The following is a 26,405-nucleotide window of genomic DNA, read 5'->3' on the forward strand; positions in this document are numbered from 1 at the left end:
CACACCTAAGTTTGTGTACATAATGATAGGAGTGTGTGTGTGTGTGTGTGTGTGTGCGCGCCAGGCCTGCACTAATGTTAGATGCACAATCACAGTTGTGTTTTAGAGCACATACCATGTGTAAGACAATGAGAATAATTACTGCAAAGGCAAAGACTGCAAATTAGGCATGATTTATGCATCAGGTCAGATTGTTATATGGTAGATCTATCCTGACTGCTTGGATGTATACTATGTTCTTTTGCTGTAACTAAGTTAGGTAAAAGGTGATGATCGAAAACTGATGCTAGCAGTAATCAGACCAAAGATGAATGGTTCAAAAAGCAATAGTGTGCTATTTCAGGCATAATTCACTAGAGCTTAGAGCTGTCACTCAGGCAAGGAGATGCAGCCTAGCTGTGTCAGAAGATGCAGTGTAGACTAGAGCAGAGTCAAGTTCATGTTCTAGGTTGTTATAGTTTGATGTAACTATATTTCTGGCTTTGTCTAGAGTAGTATATGTGTTGTATATTGGCATAGAGAGGAAAAAGCTAAAGTTGAACAATATGCACTGACATGTGTGTATACACCTCAAGTAATCATTGCATTTGTTATGTTTATTGTCACAGCATAATCAGTGCTAGCTGGGTTAAGAACCCGGAGGTTGTCTCCTACCTGTACGTACTCTAGCTGGATTGAGTATTTGGATCGGTGAGTTCAAACACAGATAGCAAGTAGTGTATATTGTATTTTTCGTGTGCACATTTACACTTTTGTATGTCATATAACACAACTATGCTTAGTTGGCTGTCAGTCAGTAAGAAGTGGAACACTTTGATAGTTCAATTCAATGTTATGCTTACTGTTTGTGCAAGGTGCAAAGCAAGTGACTGCAAGTACACATGGTATAGCTACCACTCAGGATCAAATTTTATTAAAGTAGGAGATGGATGTGTATGATATCTAATATGCTGACATGTTTTGTTCTAGTTACTGAGAACAATGTTACTACTTGTAAATGACTATATGCAGTGACAGGCATTTTAGCAGTAATTAGCTGCCTATTCGTTATCTATTGCATTCAATAGAAATACAGCTGTATACTGTAACATAGTCTGTCGATAACATACATTTGTAGTGACGGTTAACCAGTTAAAGGGAAAGATTGAGTGATCTATTCCATTGACTGTTTTGGCATGTTTGTATGTCACTATTTCAAGAAGATTTTGCAGTTCTTCTTTGATATGATCTGAACAGGCACTGGTAGATGTTAGAAGAGTTAAGGCGATGGAAACTTAGTTGCATTATACACTCCTAAGAGTATGTTTCACATTAATGCATGATATTTTAGCCATCCTACATTGTATAATAATATTGCACTATGCATATGAGAAACATGTGTGTAATTTCATATTCCTATCGTGAAAGACTAGGGATGCAATATCAGTCTAGCTCTGAGATAGATATTTGACAGGAAAATTCTATGAGCATTGATATGATACAATTGTTTGATAGTTTGCCATCCTGAACAAGTTGTTAAAGGAAAAATGTTGGATTGTTGCTATCCATGATGCTAACCGTGTTTTGATTTGTCTGCTCTGTTTATATACAGGGGCTGTTTTGGCTGTTTGGTTGTTTGCTCTGTTTTTGACTTGCTTTGATCGGCTGAGGTACGCCGTGGTAATAAATGTCAAGTCACCTTACAGCACCAGAGTCCACTCGTCATTTGTGTGTGCAGTAGAATCCCTACCCCTCTTCATACATACACAATGGCTGGACGTGGTTAGCTGTGCTTATAGGCAGTGCTTCGGTGCTTCAGCAGTGGAACAGCCGCCTACGGCCATACCCCGTACAAAGCACGGTCAAACCAAGATTGACCACAAAATTACCACTTATGACCACATCCACCAGATTTTCATAACTTTTTGTACGTGATTTAGACATGGAGTGCTGTACTGCGACCAGGGCTTGAGGTGGCATTTGTGGGCTGCTGTAATGGGCCCCGTACAAGATGAAATAACTTGCAATTGGTGTTTTGGGTATCTCTGTTGAGTACTGCTTGGATCGCAGAAAAAATTAGGCATGAGCCTGTTCAGCTGAATAACACCGTATGGGTGGGACCCTTTTGGGGCTACTGTCTGATGGGCTCAGTACAGCATGAAATAACTGGCTTTGGTGTTTTGGGTATCACTCCTGTGTACTACAGACTACATCTATTGCAAAAGAGTTTAATTCACCGTGAATCATTTTTCAATAAAATCATACGAAGGGGGCAATTGGGGGCTGTACAGTCTGGGGCCCCGTACCAGATAAAATAAAATAACTGGCTTTGGTGTTTTGGGTATCAAAAAACAAGCAAACCAATTGACCCTGCTTATAGCAAGCTTCAATGGTGGCTAATGGTAACATCACATAAGAATTAATCACAATTTGGTAATAAAACATGTTATATTCAAAACACTTACCTGTGAAAACGATAACGTTAAATACACAAGTAGCTTGGTTTCCACTAGGATCTTGAAAAATGTATGTCACTGGAGTTTCGCCAACTGGAAAAGTATCCCCCGGACTGTGACTTTGTGAGGCTATGCTGACTTCGTTTGAGTCGTCTGTCGCCGTTGGAGCCGGAAAAAATACTATAGTAGATGTGAGACCTAACTCGATGCCAACTGCTGTATCGGCGGGACAGTCTACAGTAGGCATAGTAGTATCCACTGGAGATGAAAATGATAAACAACAAACCCAACTCAATGACTTAAGTAACATATTTCATTGACACACTGTTCAGTGGAACCCACTGTTAGAAAGAACTATATGCAGTACAAAGTTGCTGTTAAAGGAAATGTATAGTTCTGGTTGACCCCAAATTTAGGGTTTCTACCATTTTTTGGAAACATAATGAGAAATGTCTCATGGAATATGAAAAAACATGTAATTTCAAGAGTAATTCAACATTAATTTGATAAAAATTGGTTTGGAAATGGCTGAGACATCCAAAACAAAAATCCTTATAAAAGGTGTTAACTGTTCAAGTACTGATTCCTGAAAATTTAGCAAAACTTTAAAATGCATGACCTCGTTATTTTCTATCTGATTTTGATCAAATTTTTATTGTGCTAAAAGAAATTTCATCCTTCTTGACATACTAACTGTCAACTGCTCTAGAATTCCTCTTTAAAGCCAATAAGCAATGAATGAACAATGAATTTTCATTTTTTTTAAAAACATGATCAATGAAAAATTGCAAGATAATGAGGTCATCAGGTCACTCATTTGCATAGTCATACCAACTGTAATAGAAATGTACAGCAGAAATCAGAAAAACTTCATAATTTCATAACTTCCCCAATATTTCATCCACTTTAGATCAAATGTTTTCTATTGTAGTTGTAAGGATTTATTCTTTCTTATCAGAATGACTTAAAACTGGACTTTAATTCATCTTTAAGTTGCAAATATGAGAAAGGAGAGTGGCACTCAATCCATTGCTCCCGGAAACTGCAGGTGAATACAGTGAATATCATATCTTACAGGGAATTGGTTTAATGCAAAGGAAAGAGACAGGCCTGTAGTCACGCTATTAAGTGAAACAGTAGAACAGGAATTTAAAACAAAACAAAGCAAAACAAAACAAAACAAAACAAAACACAAAAACAAAACAAAATCATAGCAGCACCAGTATCATTAACAACAACATTAGCTAGCATCAAACAAGGAAAAAAAGTCCTTACCCATGGTCACTGTCACTGTGAATGTACACTGCTGTGAATTGCCATAAGCGTCAGTTGCAGTGTACATGATGGTAGTTGAAGAGCCTGTTGCAAAGAAGCTGCCACTGGGAAAGTTTGGTGCAGAGATTGTGGGAGCAATGCCAGAATTATCGGTCGCAGTTGGTTGCTGCCAGGTTGCTATTTGACCCGCTACTAAAGGACCAACATTTATTTGTATATTGGTTGGACAGAAAGTAAACACTGGAGCTATGCTGTCCACTGGAAGAAAAAAAACAACAAAAAACAAGGAAGAGAACAGGTGACAAATAATACAAGACCAGAAAATACATTCAAACTAATGCAAAGTATTTTTATCGAGTGGCAATGGCTAATAGATGATGTTTATCATGATTAACTTTGTGCTGTAAATATCATTGTCTTCTTTTGAATACAAACTGAAAAGAATTGTTGGGTTGCTTCATCCACTTGTTGTTATTATTTCATGTGACTTACTTTTAGACACAGCAAAAATAATAAAGAAAGACCGTCTTCCCCTAATTTTGATAGCATAGTTTGTCATGCTCTAATACTGATCACAATCAACATGATGCAAGCATATTAGAAGCATAAATTGACCTAGTTGTAATACAGCGTGGAATTTTAATGGTACTAGTAACAGGCATTTGATCCTAGCTGCTACAGCTGCTCTGGTCTCATTTTTGCCAAGGAATTAGGGTTAGGGTTGTGGTTAGGATTGTGATAGGTCTTAAGTTTTGATTTGATGTCAGGAATATGATGAGGGTTAGGGTTGGGTTAGGTCTTTGGTTTAAATTGATGTCAGGAATATGATTAGGGTTACAATTGGTCTTTAGGTTTGATTTGATGTCAGGAAAAGGATACGGATTGGGTCATACAGTTTGTGGGTAGAATTAATGCTTCGCTTTCTTTAACGGAGTGCAGATGGTTAAAAGGAGCAAATGAATTGTTGCCAGAGCAAATGTCCTGGAAGCATTGAAACAAACAACACTGTTACAATATGCACATTTCCCACTCCATTAGATTCCTTTTAATTTCTCCACTGACTCGCTACAACCCTAGATTGTTTCACAATTGTGAGCACCTTCAGCTATGTCAGAGAAATATCTCAAACCTAGAATTCATTAATAACTAGAAATGTCGCTATGGCGACTGGTATGCCTCCGCCTTAATGCATGGTTCTCCTATTAACTAGGTCTATTGTACAATGTCTTGACAATGTGTGATGAGTTTCAAATAATTGGCAAAATATCAAAATGAAAGGTTTGTCACAAATGTGTTGAATGTTCACTTTCCTTGAACTAGGTTTAATTAGATGGATGGCTATACTGCCCAAGAGTGCAGGTATTAGAGGATTTGAGAATTTTTACTTCACTTTTGACCCTTTTATTTATAAGTCTACGTATTGATTAAACTGTCATGGTATGGAGAAAAAGTGTAATTTTACAATCAAATAGTAAATTTTTTGCATTTTAACATGACCATTGACCCTGGTCCTTTGACCCTATGACTATAAAATTCCCAAGAGAATAACTGTCAGGTAGAACATGCATGCAGAACTGTAGATATGTACTAAGTTTCATGATGATACCTTGAGTCACCTTCGAGATCTGGACCAAGAAATGAAATTTAGCACTTTCACTTGACCTTTAACCATTGACCTTTGGGCAAGAAATTTCCAAGAGAATCTCTATTAGGTTATACATGTATACATCAAGTTTCAGGAAAAATTGGGCAGGTATTGTATTTGAATATGAGGGAAAAAGTGAAATTATGAGGAGTTGACCTTGACATTTGACCCATGACCTTTGACCCATGACCCCCACATTCCCTAGATAATCACCGCTAGTCAGTAATGCCAGGGCTGCCAACACTGGAAACTAGTTGAGAGAGAGACTCCCACAGGCCAATGCTATAATTTAGGAGTCAAGATGAGTGAGATCAATAGAAATGCATGCAAATGAAATAAAGTTTTAGAGTGAGAAAGGACCAAAATGCGTGAGTCTCACGCTCAATGCATGAGAGTTGGCAGCCCAGACATGCACACGTACTAAGTTCCATGAAGATAGCTTTAACCATTTATAAGATATGGAGAAAAAAGTGAAATGTTACCATTTTCACTTGACCTATTACCTTTAACCTCATGACACAAAACTTTCTCTGGAGAATCTTTGTTTGGTATTACATGTATCCACCAAGTTTCAAAAAAAAACTTCCAGGCATTGCATAGATACAATTGTATGGGGGAAAAAGTGAAATTTTGAGCATTTGACCTTGACCTTTTGACCTTTGACCTTGAGCACGTGCCCCCAAAAGACGGTAGGCACTACTTCGTCTACTCATGTATATACATACCAAGTCTCATTTGGATACCTTAACCCGTTGAGGACGGTTTGATTTTGCTATAACATGCATTTCCCATAGATGCTTGCCCGAGTATACTCGGGACTCGTCCTCAACGGGTTAAACAGTTTTTCACTTACGCTGTCCACAAAATTCATTACGTGTTATGTTCTTTAATTACTTTTGTGGAGGCTCACTCCAATAATTGCAAGAACACAAAGAAGTAAGGTTGAAACATAACTTCTATTCTACTCGGTTCGGTCGGCGTCTGACGATCACGAACAACTCACACAACATGTGTGTTACATAGGATGCATCACAATAGTCTCCATTCAAGTCGATACATAACATCCCTCCCCCTTTAAATGAATGGAAGGGTTCAAAATACTTGCCGGCTGGGCAATATAACAAATAACCATAACTTCGGTATTGGTTGATAAGTAGTTCCCAAAAACTAACTTTGTTCTCTTTAACTTGCTTCCATAAATGTATACATGATGCACACTACAGGTATGTATTACGGGCTTACTCCACTTATATGTACATACAGCGATACTCTGTTCAAAATATGAACTCAGTAATTTGAATAAACTTATTTTGTAATCCTGAATGTCTTTATTATACATGTACCTATTAAATGCTGAACATAACTATTTTGAGTTTCCTGCTGTGTTTTTCTTATTGTGGTATGACTATATTCCAAAACATAAGTTTTTGTTCTCAAAATCACTTTCATAACAATGTCATATCATCAATATACCTATCAAACAACTAACACATATAATCATTTTTTTACTTTGTACAAATTTGACTTGTACAAAACTAAGCACCTTCATGAATTAAATTTGACTTGTACAAAACTAAGCACCTTCATGAATAAACTGTCATGTTGCAATCCCTTAGTACATGTATAACAACAAACTAAATACTGTTGTACAAATGTATTCCTGTTAACTGATGGGTACATATTTTCCTGTCATGGCATAAGTTAGCTCTCTCTATCTCCAATATGTGTCACCATAAACCTATTGACTTCAACTTCAGTCAACCTTCTGCTTCTCCATTAACTATAACCAACACATAATTTACTCCATACTGAGCTTAATCCTGAAAATTGAAACAAAGTGCAGTATATTTTTTTTTTTCTTGTCCCAACCATGGTTTGAATAGTATAGGCACTGGTACATCAACATATGACCTTAAAAACTACTCATGATCAACTTACAGTAATTCTACAAAGCTTTGTCTCAAACAAAAATTATAACCGCTGTCTCACTTGACAAACACAAGATTAACATCACCAAATCATATATTTTCAGTACATATCTCACTACACCATTATGTTAAACATTAAGTGTTTGATTCACTTATCAAACACTTGCAAATTATGTTCACATACAAGTCACCAACCTCTGGCGTGTATTTGGGTATAACTAACAGCATACTGAATAAATTACATGATTATAATATATCAATAACATGTGTTCGGTGTTTTTGTCCATTTGATGATGCATGTGAGTTTACTTGTACACAACATATTCTTTGAATTTACTTGGCATTTTCCTCTGCCTTTGTGAAGATCTTTGTGGTTTTGGTGTTGTGTCAGTATTTGGTGTAGATACTTCTGGTACAGTTTCAGTGTTTGATTCTATCTGAATATCCACAGTTTCTGACCTTTGTCCTACATCATTTTCAGTCGATTCTGCATTTCCATCATTTGTTTGGCTGTTTGATGGTCCTGCAACCTGCTCTTGTGGAGACTGAAGTGGATTTTCAAGAGATGACCTCGCAGGGTGTAGGATCTCACGAGGCAATTGATTCCCGGTATCTGCTGGAATACAGTGTCTCATGTGATCTACATGACGTCTCACATGACGGCCATCATCTAGCTCTATCACATAGATTGATTCTGCGATGATCTCTACTACGTTTCTGTACAACCAGGTTGGTCCGGATGAGAAGTTCTTGACTTGGACACGATCCTGTACAGTGAACCTTCTATCCTTCCTCCTATCAGTTCGGCTTTTCATGGATGTTTGCTTGCGCTTCACATTCTTGTGTAGGTCTGGCCGGATCTGATCAAGTTTGCTGCGAATCCTTCTCTTCAGCAACAATTCGCAGGGACTATTGCCTGTAGTCTCCTGAGAAGTGAGTCTGTACATCAACAAGAACTTCTGGAGTCTCATTTCAAGGTTGTCACCGGATGTCTTTTTGACTCCTTTCTTCACTGTTTGAACTGCTCTTTCGGCAAGTCCGTTGCTTGAGGGGTGCTTTGGAGCAGTTTGGACGTGATGTATGTTGTTGTTGGTAAGGAATTTGGTAAATTCCTCTGACACGAATTGGCTGCCATTGTCACTGACAATGGTTTCTGGCAAACCGTGAGTGGCGAACAGTCTTCGAGGGACAACAACAGTTGCACTAGCTGTAGCTTTACTGACACGCACTGCGTCTATCCACTTGCTGTGTGCATCCACGATTATCAAGACATCTTGATTCTCGATCTGGGCATAGTCAATATGTAATCTCATCCAGGGCTTGTCAGGGAATTCCCATGGATGGATCGGTGTGGCTGGAGGGCTATGCTGGTCTGCTTGACAGATGGGGCAAGTTCTCACTTTCCTTTCCAGTTCTCTATCGATTCCTGGCCACCACAGGTATGATCGAGTAAGGCTTTTCATCTTGACTATGCCAGGGTGTGTACTGTGTAATTCATCGATCAACTTGTTGCGCATGTCTTGGTCTGAAGGAATAACAACTCTGGAACCCCAAAGAAGTATTCCATCTTCTACTGTGAGCTCCTCCTTCCTACAGGTGAATGGCTTGAATTCATCACTCAGGTTACTCTGTGTCCACCCTTGCTGAGTGTAATGCACGACTCTCGACAACACAGGGTCTTTCCTGGTCTTGCTCCTGATTTCCTCAGCATCAACTAGTCTGGTGTCCACATCGGTGAGTAAGTTTACTCTGCACGGAGGCTGGTCATTGAACTCGGCGAAGTTGTCATTTGACCATTCCTCGGGCGATACTGTAGGCATAGGCAACCTTGACAGTCCATCAGCATTTTGATGCTTCTTTCCCTCTTTGTACACTATATCGTACTCGTAGGCCGACATGATCACATGCCATCTGGCTATCCTCGCTGATGCCATGGGACTGGCTGGTTTGTTCCCGAATATCCCAAGAAGGGGCTTGTGATCTGTTATGATGCTGAAATGCCTTCCATAAAGATACTTACGGAATTTTTTCAAGCCAAAGATGATTGCCAGGGCCTCCTTTTCATACTGAGCATAGTTTTGTTCGCTGCTTGAAAGAGTCCTGGATGTGAAAGCTATGGGCTGCTCTCTGCCGTCTTCATCTTGATGGCTGATCACGGCTCCAAGGCCATAGGGGCTGGCATCCGTTTGTAGCAATAAAGGCTTGCTGGTACTGTAGTGCGTCAACACTCTTTGACTTTGAAGGAGTCGTTTGGAGTTGACGAACGCCTTTTCTTGCTGTGGTCCCCATCGAAACTTCGGGTCAGGATCTACAGGGTTATTCCTCTTGTGGTTGCCTTTTCGAGAGGTCCCTTTGGAAGTGTATTCCGCCTTCAAAAGCTCTGTCAGGGGGGCAATCTCTGCGGTGAGATTAGGAATGAATCTTCGGTAATAACCGAGAAGTCCTAAGTACGCTTGTAACTGCGTTTGATTCACTGGCCTGGGTGCGTCCTTGGTTGCATCCAGCTTCTCCTGTAATGGGCTGATACCGCTCTGGTCTATCTTGTGACCAGGTACTGGATGGTTGGCAGCATGAAAGCGCATTTCTCTTTCTTCAGCCTAAGTCCATTGTCTGCCAAAGACTTCAGAGCTGCTTCCAGATTGGCTAGATGCTCCTCTGGTGTTCTCCCGCTGATGATTACATCATCTAGGTAGGGGTGGCACATCGGAATTTCTCCTAGTAGCGATTCCATGGTTCTTTGGAAAATTGCGGGGGCACTCGCAATTCCAAATGGGAGCCTTTTGTATCGATATAACCCCCTGTGAGTATTGATCATAGTGTATTGCCTGGCTTCATCATCCAATTCAATTTGGAGATATGCATGCGACAAATCCAGTTTTGAATACAGCTGTCCACCCTCCAAATCCTGGAGTAGGTCCTCTAACGTTGGAATCGGATACTGTTCTAAGTCTAACAGTTTGTTTGCGGTTACTTTGTAATTGCCGCATATCCGGACTGATCCGTCTGGCTTGTCTACGACGACAATAGGGCATGCTATGCTACTTGTCTTGACAGGTTCAATGACGTCCTGGGCCTGCAGTTCGTCAAGAGCTTTGTCTACTTTAGACCGTCTCGCATAGGGCACTGGGGCTGCCTTGTAGAACATTTTCTCATTTGCTACCTCCCTGGGATGCACTTCGGCCTTGAAGTCTTTCATTTTCCCTAAGGTAGAGCAGTCGAAAACATCCTTGTTTTGTTCGAGTACATCTTCAAGGCTCTGTATCTTGTGAACCGTAGCTTCTTCCTTCTGGGTGGTCTGGTCCAGGGCAGGAAGAGTTATCAGGGGGATTGGTGAGGCTTGTAACCAATCACGACCAAGGAGGCTTACACTGTCTTCGACAACAAGTAAAGGCAACTTGTAGGTCTGACCACCAGGGGCTGGATCAGGGCTGAAACTGACATCCACTATGGCTTCACCCTTTATGGGAACTTGATCTCCAGTATAGGTGTTGAGCTTGACGTTCGTTGCTTTCAGTTTTGCACTGCCAATCGTACAAAATGTTTCTGCTGAAATGATAGTCCATGGACTGCCTGTGTCCACCTCCATGGTGATGGGCTTTCCATTCACACTAACAGAGACATGGTATGCTGAATTTTTTGCGAGTTTATTGACAGTATTATCCTTGATATGACTCATGCTTGCAGAATTTGGCGGTTCTTCAGAGTCACTGTCATAATCATTTCCTTCCAGGAAATGTGTGGACTTTTCTCTCCGCGCTTTTCTGTATGCGTGCACACTGACACATTGGCTTTGTGTGTGTCCACGCTCTGAACACTTGTGGCAAGTTTCAGTCTTGAATCTACAATCCTGTGGTAGATGATTACTGGAACCACAACGCCAACATCTTTTTGCTTGCTGGTTCATGGGCTTGCTGCTGTTTGGTTTACCCTTAGGCTTACTTTGTTTGAAGTTTGGCCTACTATTCCTGCCTTGTGGCTGTGCGTGTGATTGACTTGCATGTACCTTATTTACCAATTCTCCTGGACTGCATGTGGCATTCACACTTTCAGGCTCAATTGATTTGCCAATGCTTTTGATTTGTTCCAAGTCCTTATTTGCTACTTCCATAGCGGTGGCGATACTCAATGCTTTCTCATACGTCAAATTCTGTTCACTGAGAAGTTTACGCTGGATCGTGTGATCTCTACAACCTACTACGAGGCGATCTCTGAGCATCGTATTCAAGTCTCGGAAATTACATCCTTCGCTACTCTGCCTTAGTTTGGCTACAAACTGTGGAATAGTTTCTGTGGAGGTTTGTGTGCATGTATAAAATTTGTACCTTTGCACGATTTCTGTTGGCTTGGGTGCAAAGTGATTTTGCAAGGCTTCAACACACTGTTTGTATGTTTTCTCCACTGGCTTTTGGGGCTGTAGCAAGGATCTAAGGGTATGGTATGCCTTACTTCCTAAGTTGGTTAGAAAAATTGCTCTTTTCTTGTCATCATCCTTGATATCATTAGAAATCATCCATGTATCCAAAACTTCTACCCACTCTTCAAAACTATACCCTGCATCAAGCTGGGGCACTGGGCTTAAGTAATTATTGGCCATTTCTTTCATACACAAACTACCACACGTGCTCGTATAAACAATAGGCTACTTGTTTAAAACTCAGTCTTAAACTATCAACCAGTACATTAACTAAGCTTAATTTCTATGAACTTTAAAATCTGTTCACATTCATAACCAAATTATGTGTGGGTATAACTCTTCACGAGTCTACAGGCATATGGCTGTGTGTCAGAAGTCACTGACTTACAAAAACTAGCATTGTGTAGGCCTAAATCTGATACACAACAAAAACAAAAGCACTCTTAATAATTAAAATCACGTGACCAAGTCTAACACGTTAACATAGACTAGCGCACAGACTGCTAGTATATAATCAAATACTCACGATTAATGTTCTCTGACTTATTTATTTATCATGAGTTATTGTATTTTTACTAATTTCATTCATCAGGGGCATGGCATCTAAACAGCATGACTCCCATGAGCATGGCTGTTGCTGGCATGAAAACTCGACCTCATGTCATCAGTGAAGTGGCTTGTCCTTGGCTGGGGCGTTTGGCTCAACAGTCATTGACACTAGCTGGCTTCAAATTCCAGTTCAGGCGTTGTTCGCTGGTGCAGGCATCGGCATCGGCATCGGGCAGTGTTGTACAGGCATCGCCATCGGCATCGGGCAGTGTCGTGCAGGCAGCGGCATCGGGCAGTGTCGTTCAGGCAGGCACGGGGAGCTAGGAGTAGGAGCGGGAATGGCTCGGCTGGGTGAGACGCTGTGACCGCTGTGACTGCGTTGGGCTCGGCGAAAGCAATACATTTAATAGGCACAGTTCATGCACGCTCCCGCTGTATATACAAAACTGCGGCGGCAATTTGTCAGTCAGTCTGCTGTCAATGGGCTACGTAGTCGTACAAAGCTGCAATGCTCGGCTAGGGATCCAGTCGTAATTACAACGCCAACGGCTATGGCGGGCGGTGGCAAACTGCGGAGCGTTCATACTCGAAAATGCATGGCTGGGGCTAAGCAATCTCGGTGGGTATCGACCTGGCATGGCCGTGCACATACGCCACTAAGTCTCGTCAAATTTCTGTCCCTTGCAAGGGTCCGATAACACTAGCAGTTACTCAGCACAGGATCCCATTATCCTCGTCGCCAAAATTGTTATGTTCTTTAATTACTTTTGTGGAGGCTCACTCCAATAATTGCAAGAACACAAAGAAGTAAGGTTGAAACATAACTTCTATTCTACTCGGTTCGGTCGGCGTCTGACGATCACGAACAACTCACACAACATGTGTGTTACATAGGATGCGTCACAATAGTCTCCATTCAAGTCGATACATAACATTACGGACGGACAGACGAATGGACAGAAGGACGGACGGAAGGACGCTACGACGGACGAACGGACGGATAGAAGAACGGACGGACGGACGGAAGGATGGACACCCGAAAACATAATGCCTCCGGCGACACTTCGTGGTGGAGGCATAAAAAATAATGACTTGATTGAAACCACCACACACCTAAGACTTGAACTGTAAAGCTGCAGGTGCCTTGATTTCCGTTGTTGTCTGTTGCAGTGTAAATCACAGTTGTTGGCTGGCCTCCTGCAGCAAAGTTGGATCCACTGGGTGGTGAGGAAAGCAGAGTGGCAATACCAGAATCATCAGTTGCTGTGGCTTGGTCCCATGAAACAGGAACCAGAGTGCCAGCAGACGGTCCTACCGTCAGGGTGATGTCGCTCGGGCAAGTCAGTGCTGGCGGTATATCGTCAACTAGTAGGGGGGAAAATAGAAAAAGACAGACAAGGTTGGCCTGTAGTCACTATAAGAAGTGTACAAGAACATTGATCAAAAAACAAAAAACACAACAAACAAGCAAATCAAAACAAAACATCAATAACAACAACAACAACAACAAACAAGAGAAAAACATCCTTACCCAGGGTCACTGTTACTGCAAATGTACACTGCTGTTGATTGCCGTAAGCATCTGTTGCAGTGTACACAATGGTAATTATAGTGCCTGTCACAAAGAAGCTGCCACTGGGAAAGTTTGGTGCAGAGATTGTGGGAGCAATACCAGAATTATCGGTTGCGGTTGGTTGCTGCCAGGTCACTGTTGCCCCCGTAGCTCCAGACGTAGCTAAAACACTTCTAAATATGTCAGCTGGACAGAAAGTAAACACTGGAGCTATGCTGTCCACTGAGAGAAAAAAAAAAACAACAGAAAGAAAACAGATAACGAATAGTATTTCTAACAAGTGGCAATGGCCAGTAGATGACATGAATAACATTGTGCTGAAAATATCAACGTTTTCTTTACAAACTGAACAGTTAAATTGGGTTCCTATATCCACTTGTAGTTATTATTTCATGTTTTTTAACAACAAAAATAACAAAGAAAGACAGTCTTTCCCTATTTTTGATGATATTGCTTGTCATACTCTAATACTGATGACAATGGTGCAAGCATATTAGAAGTATGAATTCAATATGTGGTAATAATACAGCAGGGAATTTAATGGTAACACCCATCTGATCCTAGCTGTGAAAGCTGCTTTGGTCTCATTTTCAACAAAGAATTAGGGTTAGGGTTGGGGTTAGGACTGTGATAGGTCTTAAGGTTTAATTTGATGTCAGGAATAGGATTAGGTTTAGGGTAGTACGTTTGTGGGTAGAATTAATGTTTCACTTTTAATGGAGTGCACATGTCTAATAGGAGCAATTGTCGCTATAGCAAATGTCATGGAACCATTTAAACCAACAAAACTGTGACAATATACACATTTTTCACTGCATTAGATTCCTTTTAATTTCTCCATCAGCTCTCTACAACCCCTCATTGTTTCAGAACGTAGTTTCAATGGCTCTTTATCGCAATTCCACTGAACATTGGGAAGAATGTGAATTTAGAATAAACCTGACGCTCTATTGTCAGTCACGTCAGATCTCACAGCTCTCAAAAGGATTGCTGAGTGAAGTCATCCTGGCTCAACAGAATTTAGTAGATTTCACAATTATCAGATATGGAATAGGCAAAGAAACCTTCAGAAATAAGCATACTGTAAACAAGACACAAATAGCCTACACAGAACTTAGCAAACATTCAGGGGGAGGATGTGGGAGGGGGGTGTCCCCCCTCCCACGGTGAGGACTTTTGAAATTTAAGGTATGAAAAAACTTATTCTAATGCATTTTACAACTGAAATTTACTTTTGTTATGAGGTACATTTTACAGATAAATATTGTGATAATTGAACTCATGAATGACACTTGCAAAATCTAAAGGAAGGAATATGCTTAACTGTTATACCTACTCACATGTGAGGCCATAATACATCACATAAATGTACACCCAGGTGACGTCTTGCTGGATTCAGTTCATACGGGTACCAAAAAAAGGTGTTATAAATCACAGCTTAGCATTGTTGGCTGTCTTTAGTCCATATAACAGTTTACAGTGCGCGAGGGTCTTCATTTTCTCGTTGAGAAAAAAATACTCTCACATTGTAATCCAGTTAATCATGCCGTGTGACACTTGTGTGGATATCACTATCAAAGCCTGCATGGCCTGCAGTATGCAGCAACTATCATTATGTCCTCTTTCTTGACTTGCTAGTCAAGTGACTTACAACTGTCTAGTCAAGTCTTTTTATTCCTTCAGAAGGTCTAAAGAGATTTAAAAATTCAGCACTAAAGGAACAATCAATTTATCTTTCTTCAGTCAATAATCCAGACAAGAAACAAGCACTCATTTCACTCTGATCTTTCCCCACTCTGGCCTAAGTCCTCCCCCCCCCCCCCAAAAAAAAAAAGTGAAAAAAACGAGGGAAAAAAATACACACACACACACACACATTGCAACACAACAAAACCTCTCCCCTACAACTTCCCGATTTCCGTGTTTCTGTCAGGTGAAACGACATGTTCAAGTACAAGAATAAAACAACAGTAGATATTGAGTGAAACTCGACACCCATTCATGCCAGCCAGGCCAGGCTGCCATGTAACTTCAAAGCACATTCCGACAGCTGGCTGGCAAACCACATGGCAGAGGAATTTGTGTGCGCGTGTAAATTGCTCGACTGGAGCTGGAGAGAGGGCCTGGGAACAGCCCCTTGGTGATTAGTCTGTGAGTTATCAATTGCAGACCTTTTGAACAATTGCAAACGTCATGATAATTTTCGTCTTCCATTTGGACTGAAAGAAAAACATCAAAAAGACGAGTTGAGTGTCACAAATTTTTACATAGCCATACAAAAAGATTACTACACTCATGTCATGGCAGGAAATGAATCAATATTCCAAGACAAATATAAAGCAGCCTCGGGTACCTATAGATGGTGACATCGCGACGCCATGCATTCAAACCATGCATGTTGGGGAGCAACATGTTGGAGTTGGCAGGGAGGGGTGATCCTTGACTTTGTGAGAATTTCCCGATACTCGATGACAACACGATTGAGACAATCTCAAAACAAAGCTGAAGCTTCTTGTGGTCTCATGCCCAGCAAATCTGTGTGCTACTTTTCAATTCGAAGGAACTTTATCTCTGATCTGTTGAGTTGTTTTTGCTGATTCTTAGAACTTTTCATGCCTGAAGTTCAAATGGATGGTTGCCAAAAATTTCATGATTCACAAAGCTTCAGAATTTACTGAAACATTGCCTACTATATTCATTTGAAATGTCAAATTTAGAGGGTACAAATCAATGTGGATGATCATCCACATAGATTTGCATCCTCTAAATTTGACTAATATTTCAAATGCATTAATTTAGACAATACTTCAGTAATTTATTTTAGACTGTTGATGCTGCAGTAAAAACATCAGAAAATTCATGTGAACTTGGAAGTAGGCCTATTAGGATGAAGACAAAAAAAAAAACAATCTCGGCAGAAAACAAATACAAGTCTTTTTTATTGTCACTGGTAGTCACATTTGTGGTTTACAGATTGATAAATCAATAGGTATTATAGTATTATATTACACATAGTTACAATCTCATGAAAAATTTGACATTCTATCACACCTAAATTAAGCTCATCAAATATTGCAGGAGAGTGATTTTAAGGAGCTTAAATGAAAGAAATATAAAATCATTACATTTGTAATCCTGGGTCTTCGCCCTGCATGGGGCTTCGACTTGAGCTATCTTTACTCAGTACTCATAATTAAACATTCTTTCCCTGTTCATCTCCAACACCACAGACAGTTCACGACCTACAAGAATGCGCCAGTACGTGCGGTTTCTTCTGTTGATTGGTTTCTCTCTCTCTCCACCCCTCCCCATTCCCAGTCTGGCACCTTGGCATCGTGGGATTTTTTCTCTTTTTTTCTGCGTGAACTTGGTGTTCAATTCACTCTTTATCTACTGAATCATGCATTGTGCGTGCGCTGTGCTGGTGCTCTACACACGTACACATGTGGAGCAGGCAGGCATAGCAAGTCACAACTCGACTCACCTGCTGGCAGCTTACCGCGAGCAGAAAACAGCAGAGTTTCTTCTGTTGCCGCTACTTTTACTGCCAAAATACTGGCTTTATCACCACACATTATTCGGCGAGACACACATTGTGTTTTGGAATATAAATGGACTTTCTTCGGTTATGGTTGTGATTGTTGGTGTTGGATTGAGTACAGAGCTACCAAGTCTCACGCATTCTGTGTGAGACTCAAGCATTTAGGGGCCATCTCACGATCTCATGCATGGCATCCATTTTTCTCACTCATCGGGCGAAGTCTGCAACTTGGGCCTATAATAATGAGCATAGCTCAAAAGATTAAAGTAATAGCTACAAATGAAGGTAAATTCCCTTTTGTCTTTCAAAATAAGTAAAAAATAGTCACTTAAGTATGCACCTGATCGCACTATGAAGAGCTAAAAATTGAAAAAGCTCCCTACCGTGGGAGGCCACAGGGGGAAAAACCCCTCCCACACCCTCACTCGCGCGCACATTCGCATGTCGAGATGCCGAGTCATGAAAATCTCACTCATAAAATTGTTTTGAACTTGGCATCCCTGTGAGTAAGTGTTCAACAGTTATTGAAATCTTGACATCGCTAGACGTACATATATTCGTCATAGTACGGCGAGATATGGTGGCTGCAAAAAAAAAAAACAAAGAAAAAGAGGAAAATCACGGAAAGTTTCCCGACTTTGTATTTTTCCCCCAGAATTTCAAAATCCGGAAATCCGCAGATTCGCTGAGAAATCCCATGCCTGACTTGGGGAAATATAACATTTTTGCTCCTTTTACAGGTTCTACAACTTATAGGAATTTTTTTTTCAAAATTGTAAGTAGCTTCTGCTATGTCAGAGAAATGTCTCAGACCTATAATTTATTAATACAAAATAATGACTTGATTGAAAGCACCACGCACCTAAGACTTGAACTGTAAAGCTGCAGGTGCCCTGATTTCCGTTGTTGTCTGTTGCAGTGTAAGTCACAGTTGTTGGCTGGCCTCCTGCAACAAAGTTGGATCCACTTTGTATCGAGGAAACCAGTGAGGCAATACCAGAATCATCAGTTGCTGTGGCTGGTTGCCATGTAACAGGAACCAGAGTGCCAGCAGACGGTCCTACCGTCAGGGTGATGTCGCTCGGGCAAGTCAGTGATGGCGGTATATCGTCAGCTATCAGGGGGGAAAACAGATAGAGACAGAGAAGGTTGGCCCGTAGTCACTATAAGTAGTGCAGAAGAACATTGATCAAAAAACAAAAAACACAACAAGAAAATCAAAACAAAACATACAATCATTGACCTTTCTAACAACAACAACAACAACAGAAAAATATCCTTACCCGTGTTCACTGTCACTGTGAATGTACACTGCTGTTGATTGCCGTAAGCGTCAGTTGCAGTGTACACGATGGTGGTTGAAGAGCCTGTTGCAAAGAAGGTGCCACTGGGAAAGTTTGGTGCAGAGATTGTGGGAGCAATACCAGAATTATCGGTCGCAGTTGGTTGCTGCCAGGTAACTGTTGTTCCTGTAGCTCCTGTTGCAGCTAAAACACTTCTTAGTATGTTGGCTGGACAGAAAGTAAACACTGGAGCTATGCTGTCCACTGAGAAATTAGAAAAGAAAACAGAAAGAAAACAGCTGACAAATTATGAAACATCAGAAATTACATGCATCCAAATGCAAAGTATTTCTTACAAGTGGCGATGGCCAGTAGATGACATGAATAACATTGTGCTGAAAATATCAAATGGTCTCATTTTCACCAAAGAATTAGGGTTAGGGTTGGGGTTAGGACTATGATAGGTCTTAAGGTTTAATTAGATGTCAGGAATGTGATTAGGGTTAGGGGTTGGGATAGGTCTCCAGGTTTAATTTGATGTCAGGAATAGGATTAGGTTTAGGGTAGTATGTTTGTGGTAGAATTGATGTTTCACTTTAATGGAGTGTGCATGCCTAATAGGAGCAATTGTCGCTGGAGCAAATGTCATGGAACCATTTAAACCAACAAAACTGTGACAATATATACATTTTCCACTCCATTAGATTCCTTTTAATTTCTCCATCAGCTCTCTACAACCCCTCATTGTTTCAGAACGTAGTTTCAATGGCTCTTTATCGCAATTCCACTGAACATTGGGAAGAATGTGAATTTAGAATAAACCTGACGCTCTATTGTCAGGCACCTCAGATCTCACAGCTCTCAAAAGGATTACTGAGTAAAATCGTCCTGGTTGAACAGAATTTAGTAGATTTTCACAATTATTAGATATGGAATAGGCAAAGAAACCTTCAGAAATAAGCATTGTAAACAAGACACAAATAGCTGACATAGAACTTAACAGATATTCATTACAAACCCTTTGGATTAGACCACAAGATTAAGCATTGATTAAATAAAACAGTGAAATCTTGTTTCCAAACTTGAGTGTGCATCTCTCTCTACTGCTTTGACATCAAGTAATAAAAAAAAAACAAAACAATGTTATTAAGAATATTTTCAAACATATTTATACCTTTATGCCAACATCTTTGCATCCCACACTTGTCTAGAACAATCTGTAAAAAGTAGTTCTCCGACAGATCAGCACTAAGGATAAGCATCCTTTAATAGGGAGATTTTTCTTGTATATATCCCCCAAATAAAAGGTTAACAACAACTACAATCCCAAACCTTATAATTCTTATAGCTTTGAATTTGAGATGCCAAGACAGGCTACCAAAAAGCAAGAAACAAAAGAAAACAAAACAGAAAGTACAGACACAGTAGCAAGCACAAATGGACAGAAGCCTAGGACAGGTGAGTCTAAAGTTGGGGAAATATAAAATTTTTGCTCCTTTTACAGGTTCTACAACTTACAGGCATTTTTCTTTTCAAAATTGTAAGTAGCTTCTGCTATGTCAGAGAAATGTCTCAGACCTATAATTCATTAATAAAAAATAATGACTTGATTGAAAGCACCACGCACCTAAGACTTGAACTGTAAAGCTGCAGGTGCCCTGATTTCCGTTGTTGTCTGTTGCAGTGTAAGTCACAGTTGTTGGCTGGCCTCCTGCAACAAAGTTGGATCCACTTTGTATCGAGGAAACCAGTGAGGCAATACCAGAATCATCAGTTGCTGTGGCTGGTTCCCATGTAACAGGAACGAGAGTGCCAGCAGACGGTCCTACCGTCAGGGTGATGTCGCTCGGGCAAGTCAGTGCTGGCGGTATATCGTCATCTAGCAGGGGGGGGGGGGGGAATAGATAGAGACAGTGAGGGTTGGCCTTTAGTCACAGACATAGTGTAGAAGACAATTCGAAAAAAAAAAAAAAAAAACACAACATACAAATCAAAACAAAACATACCATCATTGACATTTCTAACAACAACAACAACAACAACAACGGAAAACCATCCTTACCTGTGGTCACTGTCACTGTGAATGTACACTGCTGTGAATTGCCATTTGCATCTGTTGCAGTGTACACGATGGTAGTTGAAGAGCCTGTTGGAAAGAAGGAGCCACTGGGAAAGTTTGGTGCAGAGATTGTGGGAGCAATGCCAGAATTATCGGTCACCGTTGGTTGCTGCCAGGTCACTGTTGTTCCTGTAGCTCCCGTTGCAGCTGAAACACTTCTTAGTATATTGGCTGGACAGAAAGTAAACACTGGAGCTATACTGTCCACTGGAAGAAAAAAAAAACAGAAAGAAAACAGATGACAAATTATGAAAGATCACGTTAAAGTCTTGCGTCGAAAGTGGTGTATACAATCTATTACACAACACATCATCCTCCGGGTGTCGTATATTACTTAAATTTTGTCCGTAGATAATCATGTGTGTGAAATTCGTGCGCATGTTACTATGGCAATTGGCACAAAAGGGTTAATCACGATATAAGACTTCCTTTCATTTCTAGACACATATTGTGCTTTTGAAAAAAAAATAATAATTTACAAAAAATTCCAGCCAAAAACCCGCATCTGCTTTATCGGGTGCACGTCACGAGACCGACACCCACGAGTCATACAGCCCACAAGTTATAGGGACCTACAGCTCACAAGTCATACAGCCCACGAGTCATACAGCTCACAAGTCATACAGCCCACCAGTTATACGGTTGGTACAGCCCACGAGTTCGACACTGAGTAAATAAAGCCCGCGAGTTCGACATCAAGTAAAATAAGCCCAGGAGTTATAGGGCTCACGAGACCGACACTACGCACAAAAGGCTCATGAGACCGACAGTAAGCAAACAAAGCCCACGAGACCGACACTACACTTAAAAGGTCCACGAGACCGTCGACGCTACGCATACAAGGCTCACGAGACCGACATAACGCAAAAGAGGTTCACGAGACCGACACTACAATAAAGCAAAGAAGGCCGGCCCACGAGACCGATCGATGGACCCACACAGTGCCGTGGCACTAGACCGACAGGATGAACAGCGCCACCTATAGGCCAATAAATTGTATAGGGTGTCCTGATAATAGCATAGGAAGATATGAGAGATGGAAAAGAAGAGTTGCCATCTCCGGCAGGGTGTTACCCCATCAGTTGCCCCCCCCCCCCCCCCCCCGAAATGATCAGGATATTTAATTGCGTTTGCATGTGTGTGTTTGTGAAAAAAAAATGAACGAAGTACAGTAAAAGTGTGTAACAGATCTTTCTACAATAAACCTGCGAGGGTGTTGATTTAGTATCAATAAAAAATTAAAAAATAACGTAATTGTCTATTAAGGTAGCGTTAGGGATTCGGAAAAAACCAAATGCATCCATGAAAACACCTATAAAATGTACTGTTTGGAGGAAAATAACACAAGCCACAAAATTGAGGTGAATCCCTGCGACATAAAACGTTTTAATCAGTAGAATTACATCATAGTTACAGAGAAAATTATAAATAGATCTTACTGTAAAACGTCAAAGCAGGAGGGTAGAATATCTAAAATAGAATAAGTAACTAGTGAATCGGGAAAGAGAAGAGGTGAAATTTATATCTTGTCCATTTTCTAGCTAAAAACTGGGAAAGCCTATTAAAAATAGCACGATGGCATTATCAATGCTCTAAAATCAATTCATACATCGTTATTTTCCTCTTCTAAATTCATTTGTGTTTTTGTCTCTTTCTTTTTTCTTTTTTTTTTGGCGGGGGGGATGAAGAATACTAATTCTTCTATTTTTTTTTTTTTTGGGGGGGGGGGGGAGCGGGGGCATGAAGAATACAATTCACTTTTTCTACTTGATAACAATGTCGCTCCCTGACACACTTGCCTCCCCAGAAGTATGTAGAAATACATATATGATGACTTTCATAATTATGTAGATGGTCACCATTTTTCAATTGATAGCGTTACGAAATTACACCCGCCAGTATGTTATTTTTCCGTTCATGGAACACCCTGTACAGGTGATTAACATGTAGATGACGCTGTTATCCTGTCGGTCTCGTGGGCCTTCTTTGCCTACTGTCGGTCTAGTGGGCTTTCTTTGCTTAGTGTCGGTCTCGTGAGCCTTTTTAGCTTATTGTCGGTCTCGTGGGCCTTTTTTGCCTACTGTCGGTCTCGTGGGCTTTCTCCGCTTAGTGTCGGTCTCATGAGCCTTTATTGCTTAGTGTCGGTCTCGTGGGCTATGTTTGCTTAGTGTCGGTCTCATGAGCCTTTTATGCGTAGTGTCGAACTCATGGGCTGTATGACTCCTGAGCCGTATAACTCGTGGGCTGTATGACTCATGGACCTATTATTGATGTCGGTCTCGTGGACCGTATGACTCGTGGGTGTCGGTCTCGTGGGATGCCCCCGTTGTTGCATACAATTATACTGCCTAAAGGTATATAAAGCAACTGAAACTGCATATTTCCATAATACGAAACTATATCGAGGCTTGACAATAGCGGTGACCCAATGGTCCAGGCCCAACAGAATAAGATGTCGGGATACAATCTTTTATTAAGAAACGATTTAAAGTTTTGGTGATCCAATCGGGGTTTTTTTATTATTGCTAACTACGTTGTTTCTTTCATGCATTTTTCTCATCCAGAAGAGGGAAGAATGACTCGCAGCTCAATGCTTGAAAAACTTTCATTAGGATTTCAGCTAGCTGCCGTGACCATCAGGGTTGGCAAGTAACAGCTATAGTCTTTCAGTTTACTCTATAAAGGTATACTTTGCTCGACATCTCTTACATGCGATGCATCTGTAAGAAAAAAAAAAAGAAAAGGAGGTAGTTACAGGCACTTAACATAGTTACGTTAAGCTCCTCGCCTAAGATTGGTGTGAGCCCACCAATACCTTATGGTGACCCGATCTGGCAGCTAATATTCAAAATGGATTGGTATACTTTTGCTGTTATTTCCGGCCGCCAAAACTTCAGAGGTAAGGATTTAAGTGGCCTGAACGGGCCACCGGACAAAACAAAATTAATGCCGAGCCCTGAAATAGTTTCATCGCTGCCCCCATTAATTCAGAATCGATACAAAATCAAGTGCATGGCCAAAGTTAATATTCGAATGCAAATAAAATAAAGAATGCATATAAAATGAGATAGCAACTAGTTTGCACATCAATAACAAAAATCTTTCAATCTTTCCCATGCAATATAAAGTATACCCTCCAAATAGTACCTACATTCAGGGGTATTGCAAATGCTGACGAGAAAAGAAAATGAAAGGGACATTGTGTATTTATCAGTTTTCTCGTATGATAGAAGAGATACTAGTAGTTCAACACGTATAGCATTGAATTGAATTGAATTGAATTGAATTGAATTGAATTGAATTGAATTGATTGAATTGTAAAGGTGTTTTATTGATCAATATCCATCGCAGCCCGCAAGCTGAATTGCAGATAATAAATTGTTAACAAAGGACCATGAATACATTGAAAATACACACAAGATACAACGTACAAAAAAGTACAAAAATGCATAGAACAACAAAAATGAGGCTTATTCATCTTTGTTAACTATTGCATAATGAGATCAACCTACGATACAAAACAAACGCAAATACTGCAATTACAATTTCTAATATCACAGAAAGAAATATCAGCAGAAGATGTGAACACTGCACATCAAACTCCATAACAGCTCTCATGAGAAAAAGTTCATCCGATTGTGAAAAGCTGGGCACTCTCTGATATTCATTCTTCGACTTCATAGTGAAAACATGCAGCATATGGTGTAGGTTTGTTTCACAATGTCAAACTTTTACTAACCATGCAGAAGTGCTGTTTTCATAAGAAAAATGGGGACCAAGGGGAAGAAAATTACTTTGTCAGAACTAATCGCATCCCTTAAAAACAAAACGCAAAAACAAAACAATGACAGAAACCACAACACCAACAAAACAACAACAACAAAAAAATGAATGAAAAATGAAAAATAACAACATTTATTTTCCCTCCATGCGGATACACATTGTATGAAGAAAGTGGAGAGAAGACATGTGGAAATAAATACATTCATAACAATGAAAAAGAGCGTTAGAACTGAAATATATGATTTTGTTGTTTTGCTGCGTATACTAAGAATATGCGCGCAGTGCCATGAATGGAATGATTGGATGAGTCCTTGTATGATTGATAGAGGGTATACCCATCGTCACCCAAAGGATACATTGTTGATACATTCAAAGAGTTTGAAAGAAGATGCAAGAGAACAGAGAGTAACTTGAAAGACGATGAAACAAGACAGAAGGAATTACATATAGATATACGTCGATATTGCAAAAAAAAAAAAAAATAGTGTAAGAATTGATGATAAGATAAGACTTCCCGGATGTACGCCAGACAAAAAAGATTGCCCTTTCGTAGCCTGTTCAGCGCATCAGCACCCAGCAGTGCCCAGTATGGAACAACGTAAGTGATACTGCATCGATGTAGAATACATACGCGTGCTTGCTGCAAACTTTTCCTCCGCGAAGAAAATATCTTGCCACAAGTATATTCTGAACTATTTCTCATACAAACATGAGTATGTAAATTTTCCATATGGTTCCTTTATGGTGAACATCTTTAGTTAATTTAATCTTTAATTAATAATTAATCTTTAATTATTGTGTAAACGTCTGTTGAGTCGGTGACATGCTTGTCGTTGCTGGGAACATGGATGACGCTAAATATCGACAGCTTCTGGACTCTCTCTCTTTTCTCCATCCATTGGTAACATCTTTGGCGACACCCAACACCAGTTCACTTTTTTTTTCCAGAATGAAAACGCAATGCCGGCGCACAGGGTAGCCCAGAAGGACCAATAGCAAGACGAAACTGGGTACACTAACCGGCGCAATCACCAGATGCTCACGCAATGGAAAATTTGTGGGATGACATCAAGACAGCCCTCACCAAGGACCGTCTAACCATCATGAAGGGTAGGGGCAGCATCATCCAAGAAAACCCACAGGGAATTTGAAATCCAAAAATTAATCATCCCAGAAATCGGGTGTAGTATCACGCCTTAAACCCACGGCGGATTACCGCATTTCGTATGGTAATGCTAAGGAACGAGAAAGGTCTGCCGTCAATAAAAACGATACGGTGGACAAGGAATTAAATTGAATAAAAAACCAAAGGCAAAAAAAAAAAAGCCAAACCCTAAGAAAGAGAAAAAAAATCCTTACCCATCATCACTGACACTGTGAATGTACACTGCTGTTCGTTGCCATACGGGTCAGTTGCAGTGTACACGATGGTAGCGGAAGAGCCTGCTGCAAAGAAGGTGCCACTGGGAAAGTTTGGGTCAGAGATTGTAGGAGCAATACCAGAATTATCGGTCGCGCTTGGTTGCTCCCATGTAACTATTTGTCCCGATACTGAAGAACCAACAGTTACTTCTATATCGTCTGGACAGAAAGTAAACACTGGAGCTATGCTGTCCACTGCGGAGAAAACGGACAACAGATGAGAAATGACGACAGATCAGTAATTACGTGGAGGCTAATGCGAGGTATTTCTCGGTTTGAGTGGCAATGTACGATGTGACATGAATAAATTAGTGCTGTTAATATCGATGTTCTCCTTACGAACTGCACATAATTGTTTGCTTGATATAGCCTGTTGTAGTGGTAATGCAGTCTGATCCAGAACAAAATATGCTAACACTACACAATAAAGAAAGCTTG

General features: G+C 40.5%; 1 protein-coding gene across 1 annotated transcript in view; it reads right to left on the reverse strand.

The window, feature by feature from the left end:
- LOC140233292 (hyalin-like) overlaps nucleotides 1–14,823 on the reverse strand; it is a 107,026-nt gene extending 92,203 nt beyond the window's left edge. Inside the window, exons 1-5 of the mRNA XM_072313401.1 lie at nucleotides 14,793–14,823; nucleotides 13,778–14,041; nucleotides 13,360–13,611; nucleotides 3,711–3,968; nucleotides 2,445–2,693 (exon numbers count right to left, since the gene is read on the reverse strand). Coding sequence (XP_072169502.1) covers nucleotides 2,445–2,693; nucleotides 3,711–3,968; nucleotides 13,360–13,611; nucleotides 13,778–14,041; nucleotides 14,793–14,823 — 1,054 coding nt within the window. The remainder of the gene's footprint in view (nucleotides 1–2,444; nucleotides 2,694–3,710; nucleotides 3,969–13,359; nucleotides 13,612–13,777; nucleotides 14,042–14,792) is intronic.
- Nucleotides 14,824–26,405: the final 11,582 nt, after the last annotated feature.

Source organism: Diadema setosum, chromosome 9 (assembly GCF_964275005.1).
Source record: "Diadema setosum chromosome 9, eeDiaSeto1, whole genome shotgun sequence".
Taxonomy (NCBI): Eukaryota; Metazoa; Echinodermata; class Echinoidea; order Diadematoida; family Diadematidae; genus Diadema; species Diadema setosum.